The following is a 27,864-nucleotide window of genomic DNA, read 5'->3' as shown; positions in this document are numbered from 1 at the left end:
CATGATGATTCGGGTTAAAACCATTCTTCAGACTGAAGCCAGGGGAGAGTGACATACAGATACGTAAGTGTAAGGTGTGATAATGGGACAAGGGAGATGCAGATCAAGGAAAATGTAGAATAGATCATTGTTAGCTGGAAGAAGGTAACAACCAAGCAAAGAGAGATAAAGAGTAGTCGGAGACAGTCAGACTGGTGGCAGAACTGGGAAAAGGGGAGGGATGGAGAGAGAGGGAAAGCAAGGGTTACTTGAAGTTAGAGAAGACAATGTTCATACCGCTGGGGTGTAGGCTGCCCAAGCAAAATATGAGATGCTGTTCCTCCAATTTGCGCTGGGCCTCACCCTGACAATGGAGGAGATCCAGGACAGAAAGATCAGTATGGGAATGAGAGGGGGATTGTTTAGCAACCGTGAGATCAGGTAGGTTTAGGTGGACTGAGCAGAGGTGTTCAGCTAAACGATCGCCGAGCCGGCCCTTGGTCCTGACAGGCCCCGGTAACATACTCCAACCAATCTGACTGATTGGTTCTGATCAACTGTAGTTTCATCCTCTAAACAACTGGATTGGTTTTGACAAGCTGCAATCCTAATTTTAAAATGACCTGATTTGTTTTGACAGCCCCAATCCAGAAATTGAAATAACCTCAGCTAAAATGAAAAAAGAAATGATTAGTATATTTTGACATTTGCACTCAAGTGTGTATATATGTATATATATATATAATATATATATATATAATTCTAAGATAATTTTACATACAAGGCAGCTTCTCGACTCAATTTGAACAATTTTAGATCATCAACACTGCCCTTATTTTTCTTTATTTTTATTTTGGACCCACCCTTATTCCATAATTACCTCCTTTAATTCCCTTTAATTCCCTCAGCCTTCCACCATGTCACAAACTTCCCATTTCTGAATCTTCCCCTTTTCCTGTCTGTTAACCAGGATCACCTCTGACTTTTCGAGTTCAGACAAAAGATTACGAACTCAAAAACAAACCATTTATTTCTCTTTGGATTAACCTCCAAACCTGTACGTCTTTGGTGTGTGTGAGGAAACCGAAGTTCTCGGAGTAAACCCACGCGGTCATGGGGAGAACCTACAGACTTTGTACGGACAGCATCCGTTGTTGGGGTCGAAACCAAGTCACCGGCGCTGCAAGGGCTGTAAGGCAGCAACTCTACCGCTGCGCCACCGTGCCGCAGTGAGGAAATTTGGAATGTTGATGAATGCTCTCTTGAACCTCTACAGATGGGGAGCATATTGATGGTTTGTACCATGGCCTGATTTGGCACTCAAATGCCCAGGAATGCAGGAGATTAGATAAAGTGGTGAACACTGCTTGGTCCATCACGGACACTGACCTACACACCATCGAAGGGATCTGTCGGACGTGCTGCCTCAAAAAGGCAGCCGACGTCATCAAAGACCCACACCACTCTGGCCACACTTTCATTTCACTCCTGCAATTAGAAGAAGGTATAGGAGTCTGAAAACTAAAATGCCCAGGTTCAGGAACAGGTTCTTCCCAACAACCATCAGGCTGCTGAACACTATGAACACCAACTAAACTATGAACTCCAATCTGTCTTTGTTGCACTGGGGAATTTAGCCTTCACTTCGTTTTGCACTTTAGCGGATTGTTTTATTCATTGAACTTTTTTAAATTATGCATTTACAAACCTGTTGTGCTGCTACAAGAAAGAATGACATTATTTTGTTTCGGTACATATGACATAAACACTCATGACTCATGAAATTTCCCGGAGGGAATGTAACACTTCCCTTTTCACTACTTCCTTTCTAACCATCTTGAGACCCAAACAGTTATTCCACATGATGCACTTGTACTTTTACAAATCTAATGAATTACATTTGCTGTCCACAATGGCATCTCCTCTAGATTGTAGAAATCAAATGTTCCCCATATTGGGGGTGTCCAGAACCAGGGGTCACAGTTTAAGAATAAGGGGTAGGCCATTTAGGACTGAGATGAGGAAAAACGTTTTCGCCCAGAGAGTTGTGAATCTGTGGAATTCTCTGCCACAGAAGGCAGTGGAGGCCAATTCACTGGATGTTTTCAAGAGAGAGTTAGATATAGCGCTTAGGGCTAAAGGAATCAAGGGATATGGGGTGAAAGCAGGAATGGGGTACTGATTTTGGATGATCAGCCATGATCATATCGAATGGCAGTGCTGGGTTGAAGGGCCGAATGGCCTACTCCTGCACTCATTTCTACTGTCTGGTCACTTTTTAGAGCACCTCCATTCTATTCACTGAGTCAAATAGAGCTCCCAGTTGTCTCCAACCCGTATCTATGTTCTGCACTTTCAGTCTGAAAAAGGGTCTCAACCCGAAACGTCACACATTCCTTCTCTCCAGAGATGCTGCCTGTCCCACTGAGTTACTCCAGCATTTTGTGTCTATAAGAAGTACTAATATCTTCCATCCAAGCACACTACAGCCTTCCAAACTGGACATTGAATTGAACAATTTCAGGCCATTTGTTTTTATTGTTGTATAAGAATATGCCAATTCTATTGCAGCTCATTATTCTGCAATATTACAGTAATGGGCCTGTTCCACTTACATGATTTTTTCGGTGACTTGCTGGCACCCGTCGTAGTCGCAGCAGGTCGCCGAAAATTTTCAACATGTTGAAAATCTAGCGGCGACCAGAACAAGGTACAACTCTTTGGACATGTCGCCAGGGTGTCACCTGTATGGTTGTGAATTGTCTTCTCAGTTTCCCAAAGAGTCGTAGCATCTTTCTGGTCACTGCTGAATTTTCAACATCTTGAAAATTTTCGGTGATCTGCAACGACCTATGACGAGTGCCGGCAGTCGCTGAAAAAGTCGCGTAAGTGGGACAGACCCATAACTCCACTTTTCTCTTTACATTTAAGATTTAATTTTGAAAGATTTAATTTTATAATGATTCCACGTTTTATGTTTTGCAGCGTAAAAATAAAAATTATACTTATCTCAAGTTTATACACTAGCTCTTGTGGGAAAACTGAATGTAATTCAATTATGTCACACCTTTTAGAAGAATGCAACTACAATGTTAAATGAAAAATTGCTGCAGTAACTCTAACCAAGCAAGCTATTTGATCACAAAACCAGTTAGCAACGTAAAAACAAGATAAAGGTCATGAAATAGATCCAAAAAACGAGTGACCTTTCAAAGAGAAAAATAGATTATAGATAAATAAATTAAAGCACTACGCCCACCACTCTGAAAACCAGAATTCCAAATGACAAATGTCATCTTCTGATCAAAGATATGCCGCAAGAAAGAATATTGGCAAACTTCTCTAAATCAGGAAACATTTTCAGCCAATTAGTATTGGCAAATGCATTTCTCTTAGTCTTCAATTATTACCACCCTTCGTTTTGAGCAAAAACTCTCTCAGTTCCCCAAATTCTCCTTCTCATTTCACAATGAGTAAGATAACTGGACCAAATGTATTTTCATCAGAACGTATCTTGAGCCACAACTCCCCTCTTCTTCTATGTTCACCCACATTGGACGCACTGACTCTAAACAAATCAAATACATGCCTGCTCCATGTGTCTTTGACATTGAAAGATAAATGTTAGCACTCAAGGAGACCACTGACTTACGTTCTCTCAGCCCTGCAGAGCAATCCCACCAATCCCATTCCCTCATTCTGTATTCCCTTGCTGTTCTGCAAGGTGACGCAGAGGTAGAGTTGCTGCCTTCCTGTGTCAGAGACCCAGGTTCAATCCAGACTATGGGTGCTCTCTGTATGGAGTATCTGCGTTCTCCCGGTGAACTGCGTGGGTGTTCTCTGGGTGCTCTGGTTTCCATCATATGTATGTGCATGGAAATCAGACAAACTGCAGCTAACATGTTTATTATTAAACATGATTATTTATCAGATTATTAGATGGTACTACACACTTCCTACATAACGATGTCAGAAAAAAAATAGATTTGTGGGATTGGACATAACGTCCCATGTCATCCAAAAGCAAAAGAAAAACAGCAGATGTTGGAAAGCTGCAATAATAACAGAGAATGCTGGAAATACTCAGCAGGTCAGGCAGCATTGTGAAGAAAGACACAGGGTTAATGCTTCAGCTTGACGACCTTTCATCGGAACATGCACCATTAGCTCATGCTCCATGAGACATTTTCTGCCGAAATTACATCTTGCAAAGGTTTGCTTCACGATAAAATTCTAGGTCAATGACTGATATGGGTGGGAGATTGCAACCTTCACGTGGTCTGCCTTGTTTTGACGAATGCAATCAACCTGGCATGCACAATCAAATAAGATCAAATAGAACAAGTTGTCCTACAACTTTAGGCTGTGCATGCCATACGCAAGAAGAAGAAGAATGGCTGATAAAATGGAGACAGGCATATTAAATACTCTCTCCCAGGCCACACCCAACGTGACTCCTTGGTTAAAACTATTTTTAATAAACTCAAAAGTTACATCCAGCATTGATGTTTCTAAATATTCACTTTATTGAAACAAACTGTGCTGTTTTTTTGTACAAATCATGCCAATACATACAATGAAAGAATGGGTCGATTGGGCTTGTATTCACTGGAATTTAAAAGGATGAGAGGGGATCTTATAGAAACATATAAAATAATTAAGGGATTGGACAGGCTCAGTGCAGGAAAAAAGTTCCCGATGTTGGGGGAGTCCAGAGCCAGGGGTCACAGTTTAAGAATAAGGGGTAGGCCATTTAGGACTGAGATGAGGAAATACTCGTTCACCCAGAGACTTGTGAATCTGTGGAATTCTCTGCCACAGAATGCAGTGGGGGCCAATTCACTGGTGTATTCAAGAGAGAGTTAGATATAGCTCTTAGGGCTAACGGAATCAAGGGTTATTGGGAGAAAGCAGGAACGGGATACTGATTTTAGATGATCAGCCATGATCATATTGAATGGTGGTGCTGGCTCGAATGGCCAACTCCTCCACCTATTTTCTATGTTTCTATGTTAATACAACATTTTATTTTAGAGAAACGGAAACTGCATTTTTAGACCTGAAATTAATTTTGCATTATATTACCTTGGTCCATATGTCGGCCAGTATTCCAGTTCCTGAAATAGTCATCCTGAAAAAGAAGAAAATCAACGATTACAATATATATGTTCAATCTGTTTGTGGGTTAATAATGTTTCAACCGTGCGATTAAATAAGACTGAGAAATGCACAAATAAAAAAATAAGTACAAACCTCAACCTCCTGCAAGGCAAGCATGAGAAACAAGAAAAAAAAGAATTAAATAATAAACTGGGAAAATCAATTTGGTCAAAAATATAAAAGAAGCATAACCTGCCTGAAATGCTTTCTAAAATTCAGTATCAATATAATTCACAAGGCACAGTAATATTGCTACATTCCAATTCAAATATATTCTACATGCTTTTTACATTAAGCATATGCAGTTTTGTGTCATAAGATGTGGAACTGGAAAACATTAAGATACCAGACAAACTTACTCTCATTCCATAATCAATTACTCTCATTCCATAACCAATTACTCTCATTCCATAACCAACCAACCAGAAATAATGTTGAATATTTTTCAAAATAATTGTTCCCATTATTATCCATAATTGCATTATGTTGAGCATGGATCTCTCCAAAAATCCTGCTATGCTTTCATATCAATGAAAAATTAAACTCACCAATGATTAGAATTAATTATAATAAATGCTATGGCATCACTTTTTGTCATGTTACACCTTGGTGTTTAGTTATTTCTCCTTATTTTAAAGATAACCAGGGCAACCATTCCCATGAATTCCACAATTTTTACTGTCAGACTTCTGTTATTTGCTTCAATGTTATGTATACAAATTTCAAATTATTTTAGTATATTTTAATCCCAATTGGTATTTATCTCCCAAATAGATCGAGTTAAATGTAAAGCTGTCTGTGTGGTAGTTAATGCTCAGAACAAACCATAAACTGAAAACTAGCTTGTCAGTGCTCCGAATTTACAAGCAATACCATCAATTAATAGTTTAAGACTTATGTTTATATAGCACCTTTTATGACCTTAGGATATCTTAAACTACTTTGCAGAAATGAAGCAATTTAAAATGTCATCACTATTACAACACAGGAAACATTAATGTTTCATTACCTCAATAAAACATTAATTATACAATTGTGAGGCACTCTGATGCTGCTATGGTAAACCTCAAAATAAGGTTTGTTCTGCGTCATTGTTCTCTTGAAAGAGATCCTCCTTCTGCCACAAGGATTTCACAAATAGCATTGCGCTGTGTACTATCATTTTTTGCTCATGATTGAATTGGTGATACAGAAATTTGCAATCAAATCAATATTTTTGAGCAGCTATTAAGCACATATTGTGAATGCCACAACTAGAATTCTGAACTTTCGTCACACCGAAGCAGTAATTTGAGAACTTGTTTTAAAGTATGAAAGGAACATAACGATAGTTTAATTGTGGACACAAAATGCTGGAGTAACTCAGCGAGACAGGCAGCATCTCTGGAGAGAAGGAACGGGTCGAGACCCTGCTTCAGACCCTTCTCGACCCGAAAAGTCACCCATTCCCCTCTCTGGAGATGCTGTCTGACGCGACATTATGCTTTGCTGAATAAATACAACATCGCCACAAAACCGTTCAAATTAACATCACTTTTAATAGCAGTTAGACTGAGAAAAGGTAATGTCATCCTTTATCTCCATATGAAGATTTTTTATTTTAATAACTATTTAACTGTGTGGAAGGTTGTGCAGAATCTGAGATTCACTGTAATCATCTGTACTAATCATATGTTTCTGGGTTATGAATAGGTTTCCATTTTATAGATGGAAAATACGCAAACATCACTTGATACGGCGACCATACTCTGCAGTAATTGGATCAAATGGTGTTCATCGGGGCCAATTAACATGACCATTTTTCATTGCCTTCCCCTGCCTAGTTACATAGGTGCTGAATCAAGATGTCCTGCACTCAATGGCTGGTTCGGTGGGCATGAAGTATTAATGGATGTTAGCTTGTTTAATAGAGCATCGTTATGCAAGCATCAAGAGAAATGAATGCTTGTTAATTGCCAAAACAAAGCACTTAAGTGGCCTCTCGCGGTGTAACTGGCAGCCTGCGTTCTTAAGAGACATCATATCTAATTATTGTGGGGAGGTAACATGGAAAAGTTATTTTTCCAAGACTGGTTCTCAATTGAATTTAATAATATCTATGAGAGCTTATTCGAATGTGTGTGTCCATAAATTAGGTCTTCATAACCAGGGGAGAGCCTGTATGTATTTGCACAGTGCTAAATGAAAATTACAATAATCCCGATAACCACATTGATTGGAATTGCAGATTTTAAGTAACTTTGATGAATGCAATCATAAACACTATATTTTTTTCTTACAACAGAGTAATCACATTTGAATAATTGCATGTAGAATATGTGGAACCATTAAGATTTTACAAAATCTAATACAGAACACAATCCCGTAATTAATTTGTTTATCCAAACATTAGCTCTCTCTATAAATGCATTAAAAAGTAATGCAATTGGCAAAATACAAGTTGACAAATAAAATATTGAGCCAGATCAGCTGAACCACAGCAGGGAGGGGGCTTGTTCTCACTTCTCCAGTACTTCCCCAAATACTGTAGCAATCAGCTTATCTGGCAGAATCTAGCAGAAGTTGGAAACTTTTACTGAATATCATGTGATCAGTCTTCACACACATACACTGTTCTCTCTATTTTTCATGTGCATTATTTTACTATTCCTAACACCAGTTTAATTCTATATGTATTGTGATTTATCATTTTTGATGCTGTTTCTAACTGGAAATAGAGTTAAGAACAGAATAAATGTTGCTGCTACAGAGCTATGTCCAATGGAGTGGACAATGAAGATTGGAGGCAGTAACCATAGCCCAAGCTTCAAACTGAATTATTCATTCTATTACATCAAAATTGTTTCCGGTCTGTTATTTTAAGCAGGGAGACAAATGGCACAGGATATTTAGTAAATGTAAACTAAACATATGGGGAGAAATCTACAAAACCACCCCCTCTCCAGGTATCACCCCCTACAACCGCAGGAGATGCAACACCTGTCCTTATACCTTCTCCCTCGACTCTGACAGTCCTTACAGGTTAGGCAGAGGTTCACGTGCACCTCCTCCAACCTCATCTACTGTATCTGTTGTTCAAGGTGTGGACTCTTATACATCGGCGAGACCAAACGTAGACTGGGCGATCATTTCGCTGAACACCTTCGCTCAGTCTGCCTGGACCTACCTGATCTCCTTGTTGCCAACACTTTAATTCCCCTTCCCATTCCCACACTGACATATCTGTCCTGGGCTTCTTCCATTGTCAGAGTGAGGCCAAATGCAAATTAAAGGAACAGTACCTCAAATTTAGCTTAAACAGTTTACAACCCAACCGTACGAATATTGATTTCTCTAACTTGAAGTAACCCAGGCATTCCCTGTCTCTCCATCCCGCCCCCACCCAAGTTGCACCAGCTTCCTGTTTTCACTCAGCAAAGCTAACAATGGCCTGGTTCCTTTACCATCGTTACTTTTTTGCATATCTTTCATTCATGGTTCTATATCTCTCTACATCATCGTCTATATCTCTTGTTTCCCGTGACTTTCAGTCTGAAGAAGGGTCTCGACCCGAAACTTCACCCATTCCTTCTCTCCGGGGATGCTGCCTGTATGCTGAGTTACTCCAACTTTTTGTTCAACAGAATAAAGAAGATATGTGTAACATTTAGTACAATATTTTGCACACCTAGATACAAATTGCTTTAGAAAACTGTATTAACATCCCAAATTCTATATTGATCCAAAATGTGCCATTCTTTAAATATCTTTAAAAACATGAAATGTTTAAATATATTTTGCCTGAAGTACTTTTCTCTTCACTTGCTGTCTGGATACACATAGTTTTCTGGAATGCTATTTTCCAACAATTGTAATACATTTGGAAACAGAGGAGCAGGTTCAATAAAGAGAGCAGGGCAAAGGAAGAATCGTTTCCCTTGCAAACAAAAATGGCAAGGGAATCTGAAAGACCCCAATATTTGAGGCATAAATTTAGCAGAACCATATAAACCTATAATCACTGCAGATCAACCAAATGGAAATCAAAGGCGAATATTTCTCATTGTACTTATTGATGAAAACCACTGCAGATTTATCACATCTGTGGTTGAAGGAGTGATAGAGCAAGAAAATCAAAGATGAAATACATGCCCAGGTAACAAATAGGTTAAATGCAGTAAATTAAACAAAGTGCACGGGTTTTTGTAGTCTCTTGAGGAGAGATTTGAGAAGTGTTTCTCTGTCAATTAGATGATACCAATTGGGAATTACAAACATTGGACAAAACATGAATAATTTCCTTGGGGATTTTTGTATTTTTCTGAGATTAGACCAAGGTATATCATTGAAGTAACATTAGCAGAATATTATTTTAACCTGGAGATTTAAACTATTAAGGAATCTCTTACCTTCATTGCCCATATTAGCAATTTACTAGTTTTATTGTTAATTATAGGTATACAAAGCAGTTGAAAACCTATGTCGTGCACGAAGTCTCTTGGGGTTCAGCAGTTGCTAAGCATTAAACAGAGGAAATGCAGAACCTGTTATTGCTACATGCAAGGAATTTCCGGCTGAACTTGTCTCGACATGACATGGGCAAGGGGAAAATAGGAACCTTTTCCTCTAAAAACATATGATTGGACATATACACAATTCTCAGTAGGATTTAGTTATTTAAACTAGATTCTTATTTTATTCATACTTTCTTATATTTACATGAACATAAATATGAAGTAACCAATAATCCATATGAAAAGGAACATTAAAACATACATCTATACCACCTATAGATATAACATTGATAATCCACTTAAAAGTCCTGCATTTCGCAACACTGCTAGTACAAGTGAATGAATGCAGATCAACAACGTATGTTACGATTAGGTTCTTCATATTTTCCAGGTTTTTTTAATTGATATTTCAGGATGTGGACATCTTTGCCATGGCCAGCATTTATTCTTAACTGCCTCTGAGAAGGTTTAAGAATGTAAAGAGCAGAGGAAATAAGAAGCACTGTGACTGTGGGGTAAAGGAGACAGGGAAAATGAATGAGAGGCACATGGAGAGTCGGGGTCGGGTCGTGGCTATCCATCAAGATCGAGGATGATTGTCTACGTTCTGTTGTTTTTATGGATTCTCAGGTGGCTTATGAGCCCAATCCTGGCTTTGAAAGTTCTTCAGCATTCAGGACAGGTAATTCCAGACGCCAAATCGGGCTTTGGTTGTTGCTCCCTCTCTTTCCGTTTTCTTCTCTTTTCTTCTAATTCTGCGCATCTCTTGGCTTCAAAGGTCGCTGTTCTTTCTTGGATGATGGTTCGCCAGAGTTTCCTGTCCTTGGCATTGGTTTCCCAAATGTCGATGTTGATTTCACATTTCTTCATGCTGGCTTTTAAGGCGTCTTTGAATCTCTTCTTTTGCCCGCCTCTTTTACGTTTGCCTTCTTTAAGCTGGGAGTAGAAGTTTTGCTTTGGTAGATGCTCATCTTCCATCCGAATAACATGACCGACCCATTTTAGTTGGTTCTTGATGACAAAGGCTTCAATGCTAGATGTTTTTGCTTCATTGCCAGCTGATATTTAAGCTGCTTCGAAGACAAATTTTTCAAGTGTTTTCAGAAGGTGTCGGTATGTTGTCCAGGTTTCTGATGCATAGAGGAGCTTTGGAATCACCACTGGATTGTAAGAGAGACGTGGATGGGGATAGGGAAGAAGACATGCCAGGCAACAGAGACAAGACAAAGGAGGAAGGCATAGAGAAAGAGGCAAATTATTTCATCATTGTGTTTCCATCATAACTGACAGTATGCATTGCAGATTTCAATCACCCATTAGATAGAAAAAAATCCTCATGTCAACATGAATTATCCTCCCCTTTCTTGTATACCTATAACCTCTTCTCTTCCACCCCTCCACTCCTATCACAAGCATCTTGCTATTACAGACACCTTATCATTTTACATACTTCTCTCAGTAGTATCTCACCCTTCTCTTCTTTAAGCAGCCTCACTAACCTCCTTGAAAAGCTTGACAATCATCCCCCAAGAGCCAACCTTGTAGATAGGCACAAAAAGCAGGAGTAAACAGCAGGTTAGACAGCATCTCTGGAGAAAAGGAATAGGTGAAGTTTCAGGTCGAGACCCTTCTTCACACTGAGAGTTACGGGAAAGGGAAATGGGAAATATAGACGATGATAGAGAGAAATATAGAACAAATGAATGAAAGATGTGCAAAGATTAACGGCCACCAAGGAAAGGTGAAACCCACAATGGTCCATTGTTGGCTGTGGGCTAGGGGTAGGTGATAATGAGATACAGACAGTGAAACTCAACAGGACGACAGTGAAGCTAGTACAACATGTAAGGTGGGGGAGGGATGGAGAGGGAGTGGATGCAAGAGCTACTTGAAGTTAATGAAATCAATATTCATACCGCTGGGTTATAAGCTGCTCAAGCAAATTATGAGGTGCTGTTCCTGCAATTTGTGTTTGGCGTCACTCTGACAATGGAGAACGTCCTGGACACAAAGGTCAGTGTGGAAATGGGAAGGAGGTTTAAAGTGTGTGGCGACAGGGAGATCATGTAGGCCAAGGCAGACTGAGCAAAGGTGTTCAATGAAACAATTGCCCAGTCTGCATTTGGTCTCGCCGATGTAAAGGAGTCCACACATGAAACAGCGGCTACAATAGATGAGGTTGGAGGGGGTGCAAGTGAACCTCTGCCTCACCTGAAAGGATGGTCGGGGTCCCTGGACAAATTCGAGGGAAGAGATGTAGGGACAGGTGTTGCATCTCCTGCAGTTGCAGGGAAAGGTGCCTGGGGAAGAGGTGGTTTGGGTGGGAAGGGATGAGCTAATCAGGGAGTTGCGGAGGGATCGGTCTCTGCGGAAGGCGGAAAGGAGTGGAGATGCAACTAGTTTTGGGATCCCATTGGAAGGGGCAAAAATGTAGGAGGATTATGTGCTGTATGCATGGCTGATGGGTGGGGGTGGAAGGTGAGGACAGGGGATGCACTGTCCCTGTTATGACTGGGGTGAGGGGTAGCAAGAGCAGAGCTGCTGGGTACAGAAGAGACATGTTTGAGGGCATCAACTACAAAAAAAAAGGGGGGAACCCCTGTTCCGTAAAGAATGAGGGCATGTTGGATATCTTGGTATGGAACACCTCACCTTGGGCGCAGATGTAACGGAGACGGAGGAATTGTGAGCAGGGGATAAAGTTTTTGCAGGAGGCAGGATGGGAAGAAGTATAGTGTAGATAGTTGTGGAAGTCAGTAGGTTTATAATAGACGTCAGTCGATAGCTTATCTCCTGTAACGGAGAAGGTGAGATCAAGAAAGGGGAGGGAGATTGTCCAAGTGAATTTGGGTACTGGATGGAAATTGGTAGTGAAGTTAATGAAGTCATGAGTTCTGCATGGGTGCAGGAGATAGCGCCGATGCAGTCGTCAATGTAGCGGAGGTAGAGTTCAAGGCAGGGCCAGTGTACGCCTGGAACAGGGATTGTTTGACATAACCCACAAAGAGGCAGGCACAGCTGGGGCATGTGCGAGTGCCCATAGCTACGCCTTTGATTTGGAGGAAGTGAGGGGATTCGAAGGATAAGTTGATGAGAGTGGGTACCAGCTCCGCTATGTGGAGGAGAGTGTTGGTAGAGGGAAATTGGCTAGTTCTGCGGTCGAGGAAGAAACCTAGGGCTATAGGACCTTACTGGTGGGGGATGGAGCTGTAGAGTGACTGAACATCCAAGGAAGTTCACAAGATGTTCTAATCTTGTATATATTTTGAAAACAATCTATAATACCCGCACATCTTTCCTGCACTGAGGCAATCAAAATTGAACATGATACTCCAGCTGATGCCGAACCACAGTTGTATATAACCTGTTGAAACATAGAAAATAGGTGCAGGAGTAGGACATTCGGCCCTTCGAGCCAGCACCGCCATTCAATATGATCATGGCTGATCATCCAGAATCAGTACCCTGTTCTGCTTTTTCACCATATCCCTTGATTACATTAGCGCTAAGAGCTAAATCTAACTCTCTCTTGAATATATCCAATGAATTGGCCTCCAGTCCACACTGCCTTCTGTGGCAGAGAATTTCACAGATTCACAACTCTAGCTGAAAAAGGTTTTCCTCATCTCAGTCTGAAAGGGAATTTAAGCACACCTATCTGATCTTGACAAAATAGATCCAAATGAGCCATTCCTTCTGGCTGAAGGGTCTACATCTAAAGATTCCATTATCAAGATCAGGATAGATGAAGGGAAAAGTTTCAATTCAGCTGGTGATTTCATTCAAGGCCAAAATCAAAACACTGTTGGCGACTAGGGAAATAGGAAACCGAGGGATAGTTGAGAAGTGTTGACACTGAGCTTCACTCATGAACTTATCAAATTGCATGCTAATGAGGCTGACTCTGGTTCCTAATTTCTGTGTGCCTATCTCACATGATCTAAAATGACATTCCATATGCTTTATAGTGCATTGATTTCTTCCTGCTAAACTAAGCCATTGTAATGATTGAACAGTTTGAAGTTCTATAATTATTTTGAATGGATATTCCACTTCCTAGTTTCGATTAATTTAGTTGTCTGAGCTCAAATGCAATCCATTTGTATTAACCAAACAAACTGCCCGAATTCAATTTGGAATGAATAGAAGTGTGCAATATAAACCAGTCTATCTTTTAGAAAAAAAAGTTAATGCTGAGAAGCTGTAAGAAAAATTACTGTGTTGTTGACATCATCCATTGGCTTAATAGAAAGAGCATATCAGGCTCTACAATGTGACATTTATTAAAACAATGGAAGTAGTGAGAGGACTAGGTCATACCTTATGAAGGAATATCTAATAAAACAAAGCGAAGTTTCATAGTCCATGAGTAATACTTATTTTCACCCAAATGTCATCTTATTGAAGATTAATAACTGGACCTGTAGCAGATTGCAAGTGAGAAGGCAGGTTTGTCATCTAAAGAGCATTCAAGATTTATTTGAGCACAGGTGTTGAAGCAGTAGAGTTGATGCCTTACAGGGCTTGCAGCGCCAGAGACGCGGGTTCGATCCCGACTACGGGTGCTGTCTGTACGGAGTTTCTACGTTCGCCCCGTGACCTGCGTGGGTTTTCTCCAAGATCTTCGGTTTCCACCCACACTCCAAAGACGTACGGGTTTGTAGGTTAATTGACTTGGTGTATGTGTAAATTGTCCCTAGTGTGTATGTAGGATAGTGTCAATGTGCGGGGATCACTGGTCAGCACGGGCTCGGGGGGCCGAGGGTCCTGTTACCGCGCTGTATCTCTAAAGTTAATTAAACAAAACAAAAATAAACAGTGAACGTACAAATTTAAGAATGCTTGCTTTTTTTTTTACACACTGCCCTACCAGGAAATTTTAAATGTAATTTGCTGAGCTAATCATAATGTTAATGTGGTTTGTTTTCAAAGTCCAATGTAAGTCGGCTGTAAAGTGCATTTAATATGCTAAATAATTTATTGGTTTTATGCTTAAATTTAAATATCGATCTACCTGATGTTGTTACTGGAAAAGTCCCCATTTATTATCACTTATTATTCCATTTATTTAAAATTACGTCAATGCTGTTTGCAGGTCAATACTGTTTTAAACTGTTTTACACTGGAACAATATAGTAATGTATCCATCCCACCTTTCACTTAACAGAGGCAAAATAGGTAGCAGATGACTAAACCACTCTCAGGGGACTTGCCATGTTTACACATTTTAATGAGGCAGCTTAATTGTTTTTTTGCGTGTGTTCCAGCTATAATGCAAATCAACCAGGTTTGCTAAGGCCTGGGATAACTGCATGGATTGGTGCTTATTTCACAATGTGCTTGTGCAGGACAGATCGGGGTGAGTTCCACCCGCCACGGGTACCATGTAATCCCGTGCTACCTGCTCCACGGTCGGATAGTCAGCGACTAAACCGCCTCCCTCACCTGGTTTGCCAGGTGAGGAGGGGGCTGTAGAGCCCCAGCAGGACCAAAAACAAGACCTGTCAAAGGGCGGAGGAGCTCCTAGTGAGCCAACGGCCATCCACACTTCAGTAGAAGTTGCGATCACTGTCGTACATAGCATTGTAAGGCACCGTGCCCATTGATGTTTTCAACGATGATGATAGAAACATAGAAACATAGAAAATAGGTGCAGGAGGAGGCCATTCGGCCCTTCCAGCCAGCACCGCCATTCTTTGTGATCATAGCTGATCGTCCCCTATCAATAACCCGTGCCTGCCTTCTCCCCATATCCCTTGACTCCACTAGCCCCTAGAGCTCCATCTAACTCTCTCTTAAATCCATCCAGTGACTTGGCCTCCACTGCCCTCTGTGGCAGGGAATTCCATAAATTCACAACTCTCTGGGTGAAAAAGTTTTTTCTCACCTCAGTCTTAAATGACCTCCCTTTATTCTAAGACTGTGGCCCCTGGTTCTGGACGCGCCCAACATTAGGAACATTTTTCCTGCATCTAGCTTGTCCAGTCCTTTTATAATTTTATATGTTTCTATAAGATCCCCCTCATCCTTCTAAACTCCAGTGAATACAAGCCCGCTCTTTTCAATCTTTGCTCATATGACAGTCCCGCCATCCCAGGGATTAATCTCGTGAACCTACGCTGCACTGCCTCAATCACAAAGATGTGCTTCCTCAAATTAGGAGACCAAAACTGTACACAATACTCCAGATGTGGTCTCACCAGAGCCCTATACAATGTGATGATGATTGTGCTGGAGAATGTGGACATTCCTGTCCCAGTATTCCTGGTGTGAAGGTGTTAATCTGCCTATTAATCATGACTACTTTGGCCACCACCAAACTGCTTAATCCCTCTGAGCCCACTCCTCCAAGTGAAAAATCTCAGCAATTCCATTTCAAGAGATTAAACCATGTGGCTGACGGAAAAATGCATGATTTTGCAAGGACCGCTGTCTTTCCCCGTAGTGCTTTATTGCCCCATCTATTCATATTGATCAGTACGGGGCATATGTGCACAATTGTCTTGTTATTGTGCAACTGTACCCTACCTCCACCATTTGTTATCATGTTATGCAGATTTGAACCTCTCTGATGTGGCCGCTGGGCAAGAAAGCCATTTGTCTGCCACATGGCTTTCAGCTTCAATACATGTCCTAACCTCATGAGGGCAAGATGCATGTAAAAACATCTTAAATTACCACGTAATTTGACAGAACACTCAAGTGACATGGTATTTCTGGCTTGCTTTGAAGGTGGCCGATAGTACTCGCTGGAGATGGTATCAAAATGTGTTTAGTTTAGTGTAATTTAGAGATACAGTGCGATCGAGGGAGCTCAGCTCTTTCCACCAACTAAACAGAGAAACATTTGCAGAGTTGCAGGAAGACTGGTTTGAAACAGATCTTGATGATTGGGAAAGGAGCAGGTAAGAAGGAACTGAAGATGCTGGTTTAAACCAAAGATAGACATAAAAAGCTGGAGTAACTCAGCAGGACAGGCAGCATTTCTGGAGAGAAGGAATGGGTGACGTTTCGGGTCTCGACCCTTCTTCAGACACTAACTTTCTGGTCAGGTTGCCTTTTACCAAATTATTTTTATATCCTGCCTGTAGGTGTCATCCCAATTCTCCAATCAAATACATTACCAATTTTATATGTCAAGCACATCATCCACTTGATTATCATGCCAAAGTAAACAACACTGAATATTTTGTATAAAGTGTGTACAATTAACTATCAATATAAAATATGTCCTTTGCCCATCCCCTCAATGTTTGACATCAGCAAGCTTTTGTCTGTGCTTGCCCAACTATGCAGTGTTTGAGAAGGTCTCCAGCTTGGTTAATGCAAAGGCCAAACAATACAATCGCTCAAGGACAGTTTCAAAATCAGACTACACCCATGTACAACAAGATGTAGGAAGACTCTGTCATTTATCATGCTATAATCATCTTGAACTTAGTTTTCACCATCTGCCGTAACCACAAGGTACCTCTAGGTCCTCCAGGCCTGGTCAATGCAAGCTACTTTAATTTAGTATTAGCCACTCAAAATACAGCTCTTTCAGGTTAAATTTCAACCAACAGGAGAAGTGGCCAATTCACTTTGCTGAAATCAAGATCATTCACAAGCGGATGATTTTGGTGCAATGTGAATTTGTAGACTATGGGAAGACGAGCGGGGAATGGGTCCACCTGAGTTGCAGTTGCATAGGCTCTATGGGCTTGATACTTTGAATGGCCTGTCATGCTGTAACAATTCTGCACATCTCTGCACCTTGTAAAATATGTGCAGGTTAATTGTGCATATTAGTCTCCCAACTCATATTCTGACACTATCCAATTAATGTTAAATTAAACTAACTGCTTGGATTACTAAGATTTGCAACATATCAAAATCTGTATGCCTAGTATAATCCTCCACACATGTTTGTGTGCATGATTCATTCATCAGATATATCCTAACCCCTGATTGTCCAGCTATGTATTTATACATGCTGCACCTGTGCCTCTCTCCTGAGCCTTGGAAAATATATCGCCCGTCTTACTCAAAAACAAAGGAGATAAAAAATATTAATACACATTATTAAAGTGCATGCTATTTTACTTACAGTATGGAAACAATATCCTAGTTTCTATAGTATCTCCACATAGCAGTAAGAATAAGGGGAAGGCCATTTCGGACTGAAAACTTTCGCACCCAGTGAGTTATGAATTTGTGGAATTCTCTGCCACAGAAGGCAGTGGAGACCAATTCTGGGACACATGGCTCCACAAGTGTTTGTAATTGCCTTCTTGATGCAGGTATAAGAGAGCTCTCAGCACCAAGTCTTTCCTGCACGCTTTCCATCACCTTTGGAAACTTTTATTACTGTTTATCAACATGAGGACCAAAGTTGTGCCAATGAAAGTCAAATAAGCCATTATGCAAAGCTGCCAACTCTCACACGTTGAGCGTGAGAATCATGCATTTTGCCCGATTCTCACGCTCTCACGCGGATCACAAATTTCTCACGTGAGAAATTCTGTGATCAACAAAAATTTCAAAACTAATATCAACTGTTTGTGTGCACTTCTGTTGACAAGACAGCAGCATTCTTATTCTCTGTTATTCTAACTTGACCGAACTGTCGCACATCACCAAAACATGTCCCCATGCAAATTTACATTGAAAGACAAGGCAGTGAATGAGTGTCACCCAGCGCAGCAAGTAAGGCCATGTCCTGCTCCCGGCGCCAGTCGGAATTTAAGGATTTGCTGCGAGCGGCAGGAGAGAGGTACATGGGCCGCGGAACCGGGGGGGCTGGAGTGGGGGGGGACGACAATTTTTTGGCTAGACATGTTTCAATGTCTCCAGCTTTGGTTGAGGCGCTGCTGTGCTCTAAGCAACCTGGTCGTGGGTGTTGGAGAGTCGGGGCTGAGGGAGGGAGGAAGGGTGGGATAGAAGCAGAACCAGCGGAAGCAGTGGTGGCAGATGCAGACGGGGAGCCGGGGCTGGCGAGTGTTTGCCAAGCTGGCGAGTTGCTCGCTGCAGCTCCGGCCATGGGGCAGCCTCAGTGCAAGTGTCCCGGGCTGTCGGAGGTGTCGGAAGCGTTGCGCCGTTGCCGTGAGAATCTCTGTGCCCAATTCGCCCAGGTGACCGGGATGGACCAGGCTACAACTCGGTGCATCCTGGAGGGCAAAAATGCTGCAGGAAAAATGTTCCCGATGTTGGGGGAGTTCAGAACCAGGGGTCACAGTTTAAGAATAAGGGGTAGGCCATTTAGGACTGAGATGTGAACAAACTATTTCATCCAGATAGTTGTGAATCTGAGGAATTATCTGCCATAGTGAGCAGTGGAGGCCAATTCGCTGGATGTTTTCAAGATAGAGTTACATTTAGCTCTTAGTGCTAACGAAACCAAGGAATATGGGGAACAAACAGGAACGAGGTACTGAGTTTAGATGAACAGCCATGATAATATTGAATGGCAGTGCTGGCTCGAAGGCCGAATGGCCTATTCCTACACCTATTTTCTATGCTTCAGTATATGGCAAAAAAATCGTCCACTTGATTTTGAAGCATTCATGCATGGTGGAGGTATCATGTAGTCCTAGAGTGATACAGTGTGAAAACAGGCCCTTCGGCTCAACTTGCCCACACCCGCCAACATGTCCCAGCTACCTGCTTTTGGTCCATATCCCTCTAAACCTGTCCTATCCATGTATCAGTCCAACTGTTTCTTAAATGTTGGGATAATCCCTGCCTCAACTACCTCCCCTGGCAGCTTGTTCCATACACCCACCACCCTTTGTGTGGAAAAAGTTACCCCTTAAAAGTTACGTCTTAAACATACTTCAAACAAAAAACATTGAAATCATACTTCTACAATGCACTAAAACATGATTTTATATCGGTCACACGAGTGACTATGTGAAGAGCCCGGCAGCCCGCATGCGCGTTAATACGTCGACGTATGGCGCGGGAATCGGAGCAGTTCAAAACTGCGCAGGCAGGTAGGACAATTTTGTTTCAGGAACGGGCAGCTGCTCCAAAAATAGGTGCATCAGGCCTGGAGAAGCTGACGGGCGCAGCCTGTGCAGCTGCCGTATTAGGCGGCCGGACTTGGTAAAGTCGTCGGTAAGGCTGTGGATGGGAGCAGGCGGTCGGACTTGGTGAAGCCACCAGTGAGGCTCCGGATGGGAGCAGGCGGCCGGTCTTAGTAAAAGTGTCGGGCGCGGCCCAGACAGCTGCCGCCTTGAGGCTCTGAACGAGAGAAGGCGGCCTGAATTAGGAAAGCTAATGGGCGTGACCCGTGCAGCTGCCGCCAGAAAGGCTCCGGATGGTAGCAGGCGGCTGACCTCCGAGAAGTTGAACGGCGCAAACCGTCCAGACACCTCCGTGGAGGCTCCAGAGGGAGCAGACAGTGGTACGCTGAGAAGCCGAAGGGTGCGACCCGTACAGCATCCTCCGTTGAAGCTCCTGAAAGGAGCAGTCGGAAGTCACTAGCTGGCCCCGCATTAACAGCCTGTTGATCCAGGCTTACAGTAGTGGCAGGCGTGACCTGTCCAGTGAGCCCAGCTGAGGCTCCGAAGGAGCAGCTGCCCAAAGGAGCAGCCTGTTGATCCAGAAATTGGTAGCGCGATCTGTCAAAAAAGGCAGAAGGCTGTCGAATTAAGCTCAGATTACTAAGATACCGAAGGAACATAAGGGGCCGAAGGAGCGGCCTGGCTAACCAGGCTGGGAGTAAAACTGGTAGCGTGCCCAGCACAGTAAGCTCCAGCAAGGCTCCAAAGAGGCTGTAGGCCGAAGGAGTAGTCTGTCCTATTAGGCTCAGAAATGCTGGCAGGCGTGTCTTGCACAGCAATGTCGCTTTTGAGCTCCGGAAGGGAGCTATTTGGCAAGCATGGGGCTCAAGATGTGGTCAGACTTGGTCTGCAATGGAACTTCGCTGAAGCACCAACAAGGAGGGCGACCAGGAGTCAGAGATGTTGGCAGGTAAGGAATTTTGTTTCAGGAACGGGCTGCTGCTCTGAAAATAGGTGCAGTGGGCCCGGGGAAGCTGGCACAGCCTGTGCAGCTATTGCCGTGGAGTCTCCGAAAAGGAGCAGGCAGCTGGAATCAATAGGCTGACGGCTCGGCCGGTGCAAGGCTCCGTAAATGAGCAGGCGGCCGCATTCAATAAGCTGACGGCTCGGCCGGTGTAGCTACCGCCGTTAGGCTCCTAGTGCGAGCAGGTGGCCGGATTCAGTAGGCTCACCTCTGTTTTGGGGCTCCAAGGGAGCAGGCGACTGGTCGAGGAGAGTTGACGGGTGCAGCCGTACAGACACCTCCATTGAGGCTCAAAAAGAGAGCCAGCCAGATGCCTATAGGAAGCAACACCTGGCTCAGGGTTACGTTATATTCCTCCCCGCTAGACTGAGTTGAGGCTCAAAAAGGGAGCCAGCCAGATGCCTATAGGAAGCAACACCTGGCTCAGGGTTGCATTATATTCCTCCCCTCTAGACTCCGTTGAAGCTCCAGAAGGGAGCAAGCCCGGACTCGGAGTCATTAGCAGGCGCGACCTGTCCAGTCAGTATATAATAGAATTGTGCTCCTGGCTCAGAGACACTTACAGGCTGCTCTAGTCAGATGCCTGTGGAAGCAACACCTGGCTCAGGTTTGCGTTATATCTCCCGCTCAGAAGAGGGGAAGCAATACCTGGCTCAGGTTTGCATTATATTATCTCCCGCTCAGAAGAGGGGAAGCAACACTTGGTTCAGGGTTGCGTTATTTTAGCTCCCGCTCAGTAGAGTGGAGTACTGGAGATTATTACATAACTAACTCAGATTATGGGGATATCGAAAAGGAATTCGAATCCCCTTAACTTATGGGGGATATGCTGCAGTTTAATCATATGTAGGAGTTCCGTCTCTGGCTAAGAGCATCAGTGATTTAATTTCTTATCAGCTAAGGAGGGGTATGTGTTGGATACAGCTGGGAAATGTGCCAGTCCAGATGAACTGCCTGACTTTGGATGTTCCAAATGTCAATCTCACCATTTGGGATATCTCAGTGGTGATACGTGGGCAGAGAATTAAAATTTCAGCGTATCCAAAAGACTGGTCACTGATGTAATTTTGGCCTTTGCAAGGGCAGTAGATGGGTTCAGCTTTCGGTTGTGCGGAAGTAGCATTAGCACTTCTATGTAATACGCAGTTGGAGCTAAATTGCCTTTGCAAAATGCTATAACGCCTGAGGTAATTCCTAAAAAAATTGCTCATTTATGCAGGGCCAGTAACATGCAGCCTGCAAAGTATCTCTTCAGAGAGGACATGTTAGCAAGTTTAAGACTTGGCAGGAAGAACTTTAGGCAGCTGCGGGGGTGGGAGAACCATCCTATAAGGGTAGGGCTTCAGTATTCTGGCGGATATACCACCTCTATATATAACTAACGGCAGGAATTGTTACTCTGAGGCTGGTCGGAACACCAGGCCTACTCAATTCAGACCTAGCCAGAGGCCTTTTTTAGGCACAGGGCCATCGCGCTCACCTTGGTGAAGAGAATGTGTTGCTCACACTGGCGACTGGGATAGGTCGTTCCAGGCAGAAGACTGCAGCAGCAACTCCTGGTTCACGGTTGCATTATGATATTTTCCAATCTGAGGGTGATTCTGCCTGTGAGGAGTTGACAGGGAACTCGTATTCCCACACCAAGTGGATGCTACGCTTCAATTCTAGTCGCATAAGGATCTGGTGTATGTTCTGATTCTGTCAGACACTGGAGGTTTGTAGGTTAATGCCATCAGTTGAGGCAAAATCAAAGTCGAAAGGCTTTAACCCCAGAAAGTTTCGAGAATTCTCAGTGGAGAAAAAATGTAGCATGCCAAATCAGGTTAGGATTTGGCTAGTCTGATCATGTGTTTGGTTAACCAGTTTAAGATGGATAATGGTCATTCAGCAATTTAGCTGATTCAGCGGATTTAGGGCCTCAATCGAAGATGCATACTTGTCCATATCTATACACGAGAGGCACAGATATATCTGGTGTGTGTGATGCCAAAGCCAGTGTTGGAAATTTTAGGCTCTACCTACGGGTTCTGGCCTAGCCTATTTACAAAGATTCTAAAGTTAATTCAGCCCTACTCAGATCAAAAGGGCATCGTGTCATGGAGTTTATAGACGATATGCTTTCGTAGCTGATAAGACTCAGGAGTTTTATCAGTAGATGCCTCCTACGCTATTAAAGATGAGGCGACATGAATGTTAATAGTACCAATTTGGCCTACTCGTTCAGGGCGTCCATTATAAAAGGCGGCTGAATGCAACTCCTACTTACTCGAAGTCACAAGTGGCGGCTAGTTCAGCCTATTTCTCGTGCAGCTAGCTCTGTACGGTGGTATGGGAAGTTTGTGTAGAGACATATGTGAGCTACTTTTTAAACAGAAGTAGCAGAGGTTTGTGGTTCTTTCAGTTTGGGCTTAGAGAAGCGATTGTGTTATCGCACAATTGACACTGCTCGTGCTGCTTTGTCATTCTCTCTAGTACTATAAGTGGGACAATAAATGATTGGTTATTCACCCACTGTTAACTAACGTTATGCAAGGTGTCTTTTATATGAATACTTTTATATGAATATTTGCTCCAAGAATACTTGGCCAATAAACTTACTCACTTACTCTAAAGCCTAAACTCATAATAGTGTGGAATGTGTATCAGTAAAAATTAGTATGCAGATATTCATCTACTGTATTCCTAAAGTGGAGCAGTATCTTTTAAGTGAATTATGCTGTTAGCAACTGATTTCAGCACAAAGAAAACAGACTTTACTCAATCTCTGACTGCATCTCTGGGTCATATATGACATGGGGGTCGGTTGTTATGGGAATGATCTCATGAAGCTAAACGGGCACGGCTGGGTACAATTTGACAGCATACCTACCAGATCGGAGATTGGGGGTGTTTATTATGTATACAGGGACACTGAGCTTACTAGTACCTATGAGATGAAGGATAGTTTTCTTCATTGTTATTCAAAAGTTTCACAAGAAATTGCTGGTGTAGACTATCTCAACATGAATAGTGTGTAAGCGGTGAATAGCGGGAGTGAATTCAAATAATTTCAAGTCTCACTCTACCAGGGGGGGCTGGTTCATTAGCAGCCAATAGAATGGATATTCCCCTTTGATCATTTTCTTGCAACAGCAGGAGGCTATCATAGTGCACTTTCAGAAGTTATAAATTGTGTTAAACATGTCTGGATAGTTGCAGATAGAATTCTGAACAGTGTTGCATGAGTTATTGTCCTAACTCAAAGCCAATTGGGACTGTGGTCCGATTAGGGGCAATGGACATATATGTAAGTTAACATCATGTTGTTAATAGCCCATGTTTTTTTCTACCATTTATGGTTTATGTGTTTACGTGTTTCACACACAGATTGATTTACTGCATGAAACCACAGAGCTTTGACGGCTTCACGTAGTCACTCACGTGACTTCGTTATAAAATAGAAAGATTAAACGAGAACTTACTGTTTGAAGTTTCATCTTTATTTTATGAGAAGTTGAAGTGAGGGACTGCGTTCCCTCCACTCCCAACCCTGTTTCACATAAAGATCATTCGGTAAGTCAAGGGTTATTCATCTTTCTATAGTTTAAGTTCGTGCAAGTGGTCTGCGGTTTCATACAGTTGCTCTGAAGATTGACGCGCATGCGGCTGGTGGGCTCTTCACGTAATCCCTCCCCAACCCAATTCCTTTGACAGGTTAAATAGAAATGTCCCCAATCTCGTTGTTTTATTAATTGAACACATAGATGAACATCCTCCAGGAGTGTAATCAGATGGAAACTGATTCAGATGCGATGTTTAAGAGCTTGTTCAAAGAAGGGGCATATTTTAAAGGAGTGACAGAGATACTTGCAGGGGAATGTGTGAGGAGGTTATTATTTGTCTTTAGTTTTAGCTTGAACCAGGACATCTGAAGATTCAAATTTTAACATAGTAATCGTGCTGATACTGACTCCAACTGACCACGTAATGACTATCACCAATTACGGAGGTTTTATTTTTCTGATGCCATTTAAACTTCACTTGGATTTCAATCACTTCAAAGTAAAAGTAATTGGGAATGGGGAGCATTGGTGCAAAAATTTGCCCTCTGTACATATGAACTGTAATATAATGATGTATGCATATTGGTAGGTGCAATCAAAACAAAGATCATTTATCATTGTGTTCAAGAAGGAACTGCAGATGCTGGAAAATCGAAGGTACACAAAAAAGCTGGAGAAACTCAGCGGGTGCAGCAGCATCTATGGAGCGAAGGAAATAGGCAACGTTTCGGGCCGAAACCCTTCTTCAGACTTCTTCAGACATCTTTTTAACATTGTTGTGTTATGAATACCACAGAAAATATTACGTACTCTCAAGATCACAGTAAATAGAATATTATTGCATAAATATATATTGTTATGGGACTTTGTATTTTGGAAACGTCCCAGCTGAGGGGAAGACAGCAAAATACTGAAAATATTGGGGGTGAAAATAACTTCAGGACAGTTTGTTAGGAAGATGAAGGAAATGGTAACAGATTACTTATACAGCTGAGTGAGTATAATTTTAAGGATGAGAAATTTTGTTCAATCAATTGATGACTTTCTTGACAAAGTAACTAGCATGTTAGATAAAAAGGAAGCCAATGGATGTAGCAAATTTTGTTATACAAAATTTGGTCCGTGAAGTGCCCCATAAAAGATTACTGCATTAGATAAGCACCTGTGAACGTAATAGGTTAAGTTCAGGGGGTCAGATATGGGGCTTTATGTGTGGGCCAGATATATTGTCAATGCAGAGGGGCTAGGAGCAATGCCAAGTGTGCATCGAGAGTCAATTCCTGGAATAGTACTAGGTCTGCAGTCAAAGCTGGGACAATGGGAGTGTTCAGCGCTGGGAACCTAAGCAGGTAAGCAGCTATGATCGGGGTAGAATAGGAGGCCAGGTGTTAGGCTGGACTCAGGGTCAGGAATGAGAGAAGGTATGCCACTGGAGTCAGGATCAGGAGTAGTACCAGGTGTGCAGTGAGACCCAGGTTGGTCAACATGGGCCAAGTGTTTGATTACAATCTGACATCCCCCTCCCACATGCTCACCCACCACCCCCCATCCTCCCCTCGGTCGCTACGCTCCCTTGGACTTGGTCTCTCGCAAGGACCCCCAGATCTCGTTGTACTTCCCCTTTTCCCAATTTGACACCATTAAGATAATAATCTGCCTTCCTGTTTTTGCCACCAAAATGGATAACCTCATATTTATCCACATTAAACTGCATCAACCATGCATCTCCCTACTCACCCAACCTGTACGTCACCCTGCATCCTCATAGCATCCTCCTCACAGTTCACACTGCCACCCAGCTTTGTGTCATCTGCAAATTTGCTAATATTACTTTTAATCCATTCATCTAAATCATTAATGTATATTGTAAATAGCTGCGGTCCCAGCACCGAGCCTTGTGGTACCCCACTAGTCACTGCCTGCCATTCTGCAGGGGACCCGTTAATCCCTACTCTTTGCTTCCTGTCTGCCAACCCATTTTCTATCCCTGTCAGTACTCTACCCCCAATACCATGTGTTCTAATTTTGCCCACTAATCTCCTATGTGTGACATTATCAAAGGCTTTCTGAAAGTCCAGGTACAATACAGTCGCAGTTGCTAAACACTTTAACTAGCCCTCCAATTTCCACACTGGCCTTTCTGTCCTGGGCCTCTTTCACTGTCATAGAGTGAGGCCCAGCGCAAATTGGAGGAACAGCACCTCACATTTCACTTGGGCAGCTTACACCCCAGCAGTATGAACATTGACTTCTCTAACTTCAAGTACCCCTTGCTTTCCCTCTCTCTACATCCCTCCCTTTCTCTGTTCTCCGACCAGTCTGACTGTCCCCGAGTAAATGTTATCACTGTTTGCTTCATTGTCACCTTCTCCTAGCTAACAATGATCTATTCTACATTTTCCTTGATTCCCTATCTCTTTTGATGTCTCATTTTCCTTACCCTTCCTTATCTCCGTGTCTCCCTCTCCCCCGACTCTTAAGCTGAGGAATGGTCTCGGACCAAAACATCACCCATTCCTTCTATCCAGAGAATCTGCCTGTCCCATGGTGATCTGGTAATTATTTTTAACAATATGTAGCAGCACACAGCTTGATAAATGGATTGAGGTTCCACTGTGCTTTGGATCAAATTGTTAAACATAGAATGAGTGCACCCAACGAAAACCAGCCAGGCAACACTAAGATGCAACTATAAAATTGCTTGAAAAGCCCGCTTTAAATATACAGTTTCAATTGCACCAATATCTTCATGTAAATGTTTTTATTGTATTAACTTATAAAAAATATATCTGATCAGAAATAAAAACTTCCAATCTATCAATAATTCAAAAAATAATACACAATCAGCTCAATTAATGTTAGTGATATTAAAAGACAAGTAATGAAATGGATTTGCATTTCAGGCTCCTGCCTGTCACTATATCAAAAGGATTGATCCATTCAATAAACTGGTTAATATTTGCAAGAAAAGAGCAAACACAGAACATTACACATGTATATTAATATGTATGGGCTAATACAGCAATGTTTGTACTTTCTCATCTACAAACCTTTTAAAGCAATAAAATATATTATTTATTTGAATATTAAGTGATCTACCTGGTATTCCATCTTTCCTCAACCATGACATTTTATTAAGGATCATTGAATTTAGTGGAACTCTGATTAAGCCTTGCTAAGTAAGGGCAATGGTTCAGTTCTTGCCACATTTAGTTTTGTCCCCTTCTGAGGTTAAAATTAACCTAAGCCTTTTAATCACATTTTTTTCATGTCCCAGTTTAGTCGCATTGAGCCTTTCTGGGGGACAACATGGGTTGTAATTCGGGGTACACAGGTCATTGTTTATTTGTTGATGCACTGAGGTGAGGATACACTGCTCCAACAAGCAATGGGTATTTCTATAGTCAGAGAAGGTTGCCGTAACCCCACCTCAGGACAACCTTCTCCTTGTTAGTTTCCTGTGTTTGAAAATACAACAAATTAATGCTGCAAAATAAAACGTTGACCCTTCCTAGCAAAATGTGACATCGAGCTGTCCTTTAGATACACTGGAGCTCCTGTTCACTAAATTCATTAACATCCGTAAAAGCCATTTGTACAGGTTGGTGGAGATGACAGATTCAAATGCAGGCAAATGGGACCAGCTCAGAAAGACATTTTGGTCAGCATTGACATGTTGA

General features: G+C 42.3%; 1 protein-coding gene across 1 annotated transcript in view; it reads right to left on the bottom strand.

Moving 5' to 3' along the window:
- spock3 (SPARC (osteonectin), cwcv and kazal like domains proteoglycan 3) overlaps nucleotides 1-27,864 on the bottom strand; it is a 451,090-nt gene that overhangs the window by 308,226 nt on the left and 115,000 nt on the right. Inside the window, exons 3-4 of the mRNA XM_033019001.1 lie at nucleotides 5,233-5,241; nucleotides 5,065-5,110 (exon numbers count right to left, since the gene is read on the bottom strand). Of these exons, the coding sequence (XP_032874892.1) occupies nucleotides 5,065-5,110; nucleotides 5,233-5,241 (55 nt within the window). The remainder of the gene's footprint in view (nucleotides 1-5,064; nucleotides 5,111-5,232; nucleotides 5,242-27,864) is intronic.

Source organism: Amblyraja radiata, chromosome 1 (assembly GCF_010909765.2).
Source record: "Amblyraja radiata isolate CabotCenter1 chromosome 1, sAmbRad1.1.pri, whole genome shotgun sequence".
Lineage (NCBI taxonomy): Eukaryota > Metazoa > Chordata > Chondrichthyes > Rajiformes > Rajidae > Amblyraja > Amblyraja radiata.
Note: the sequence above shows the minus strand (reverse complement) of the source record. Positions and strands in the feature narration are given on the sequence as shown.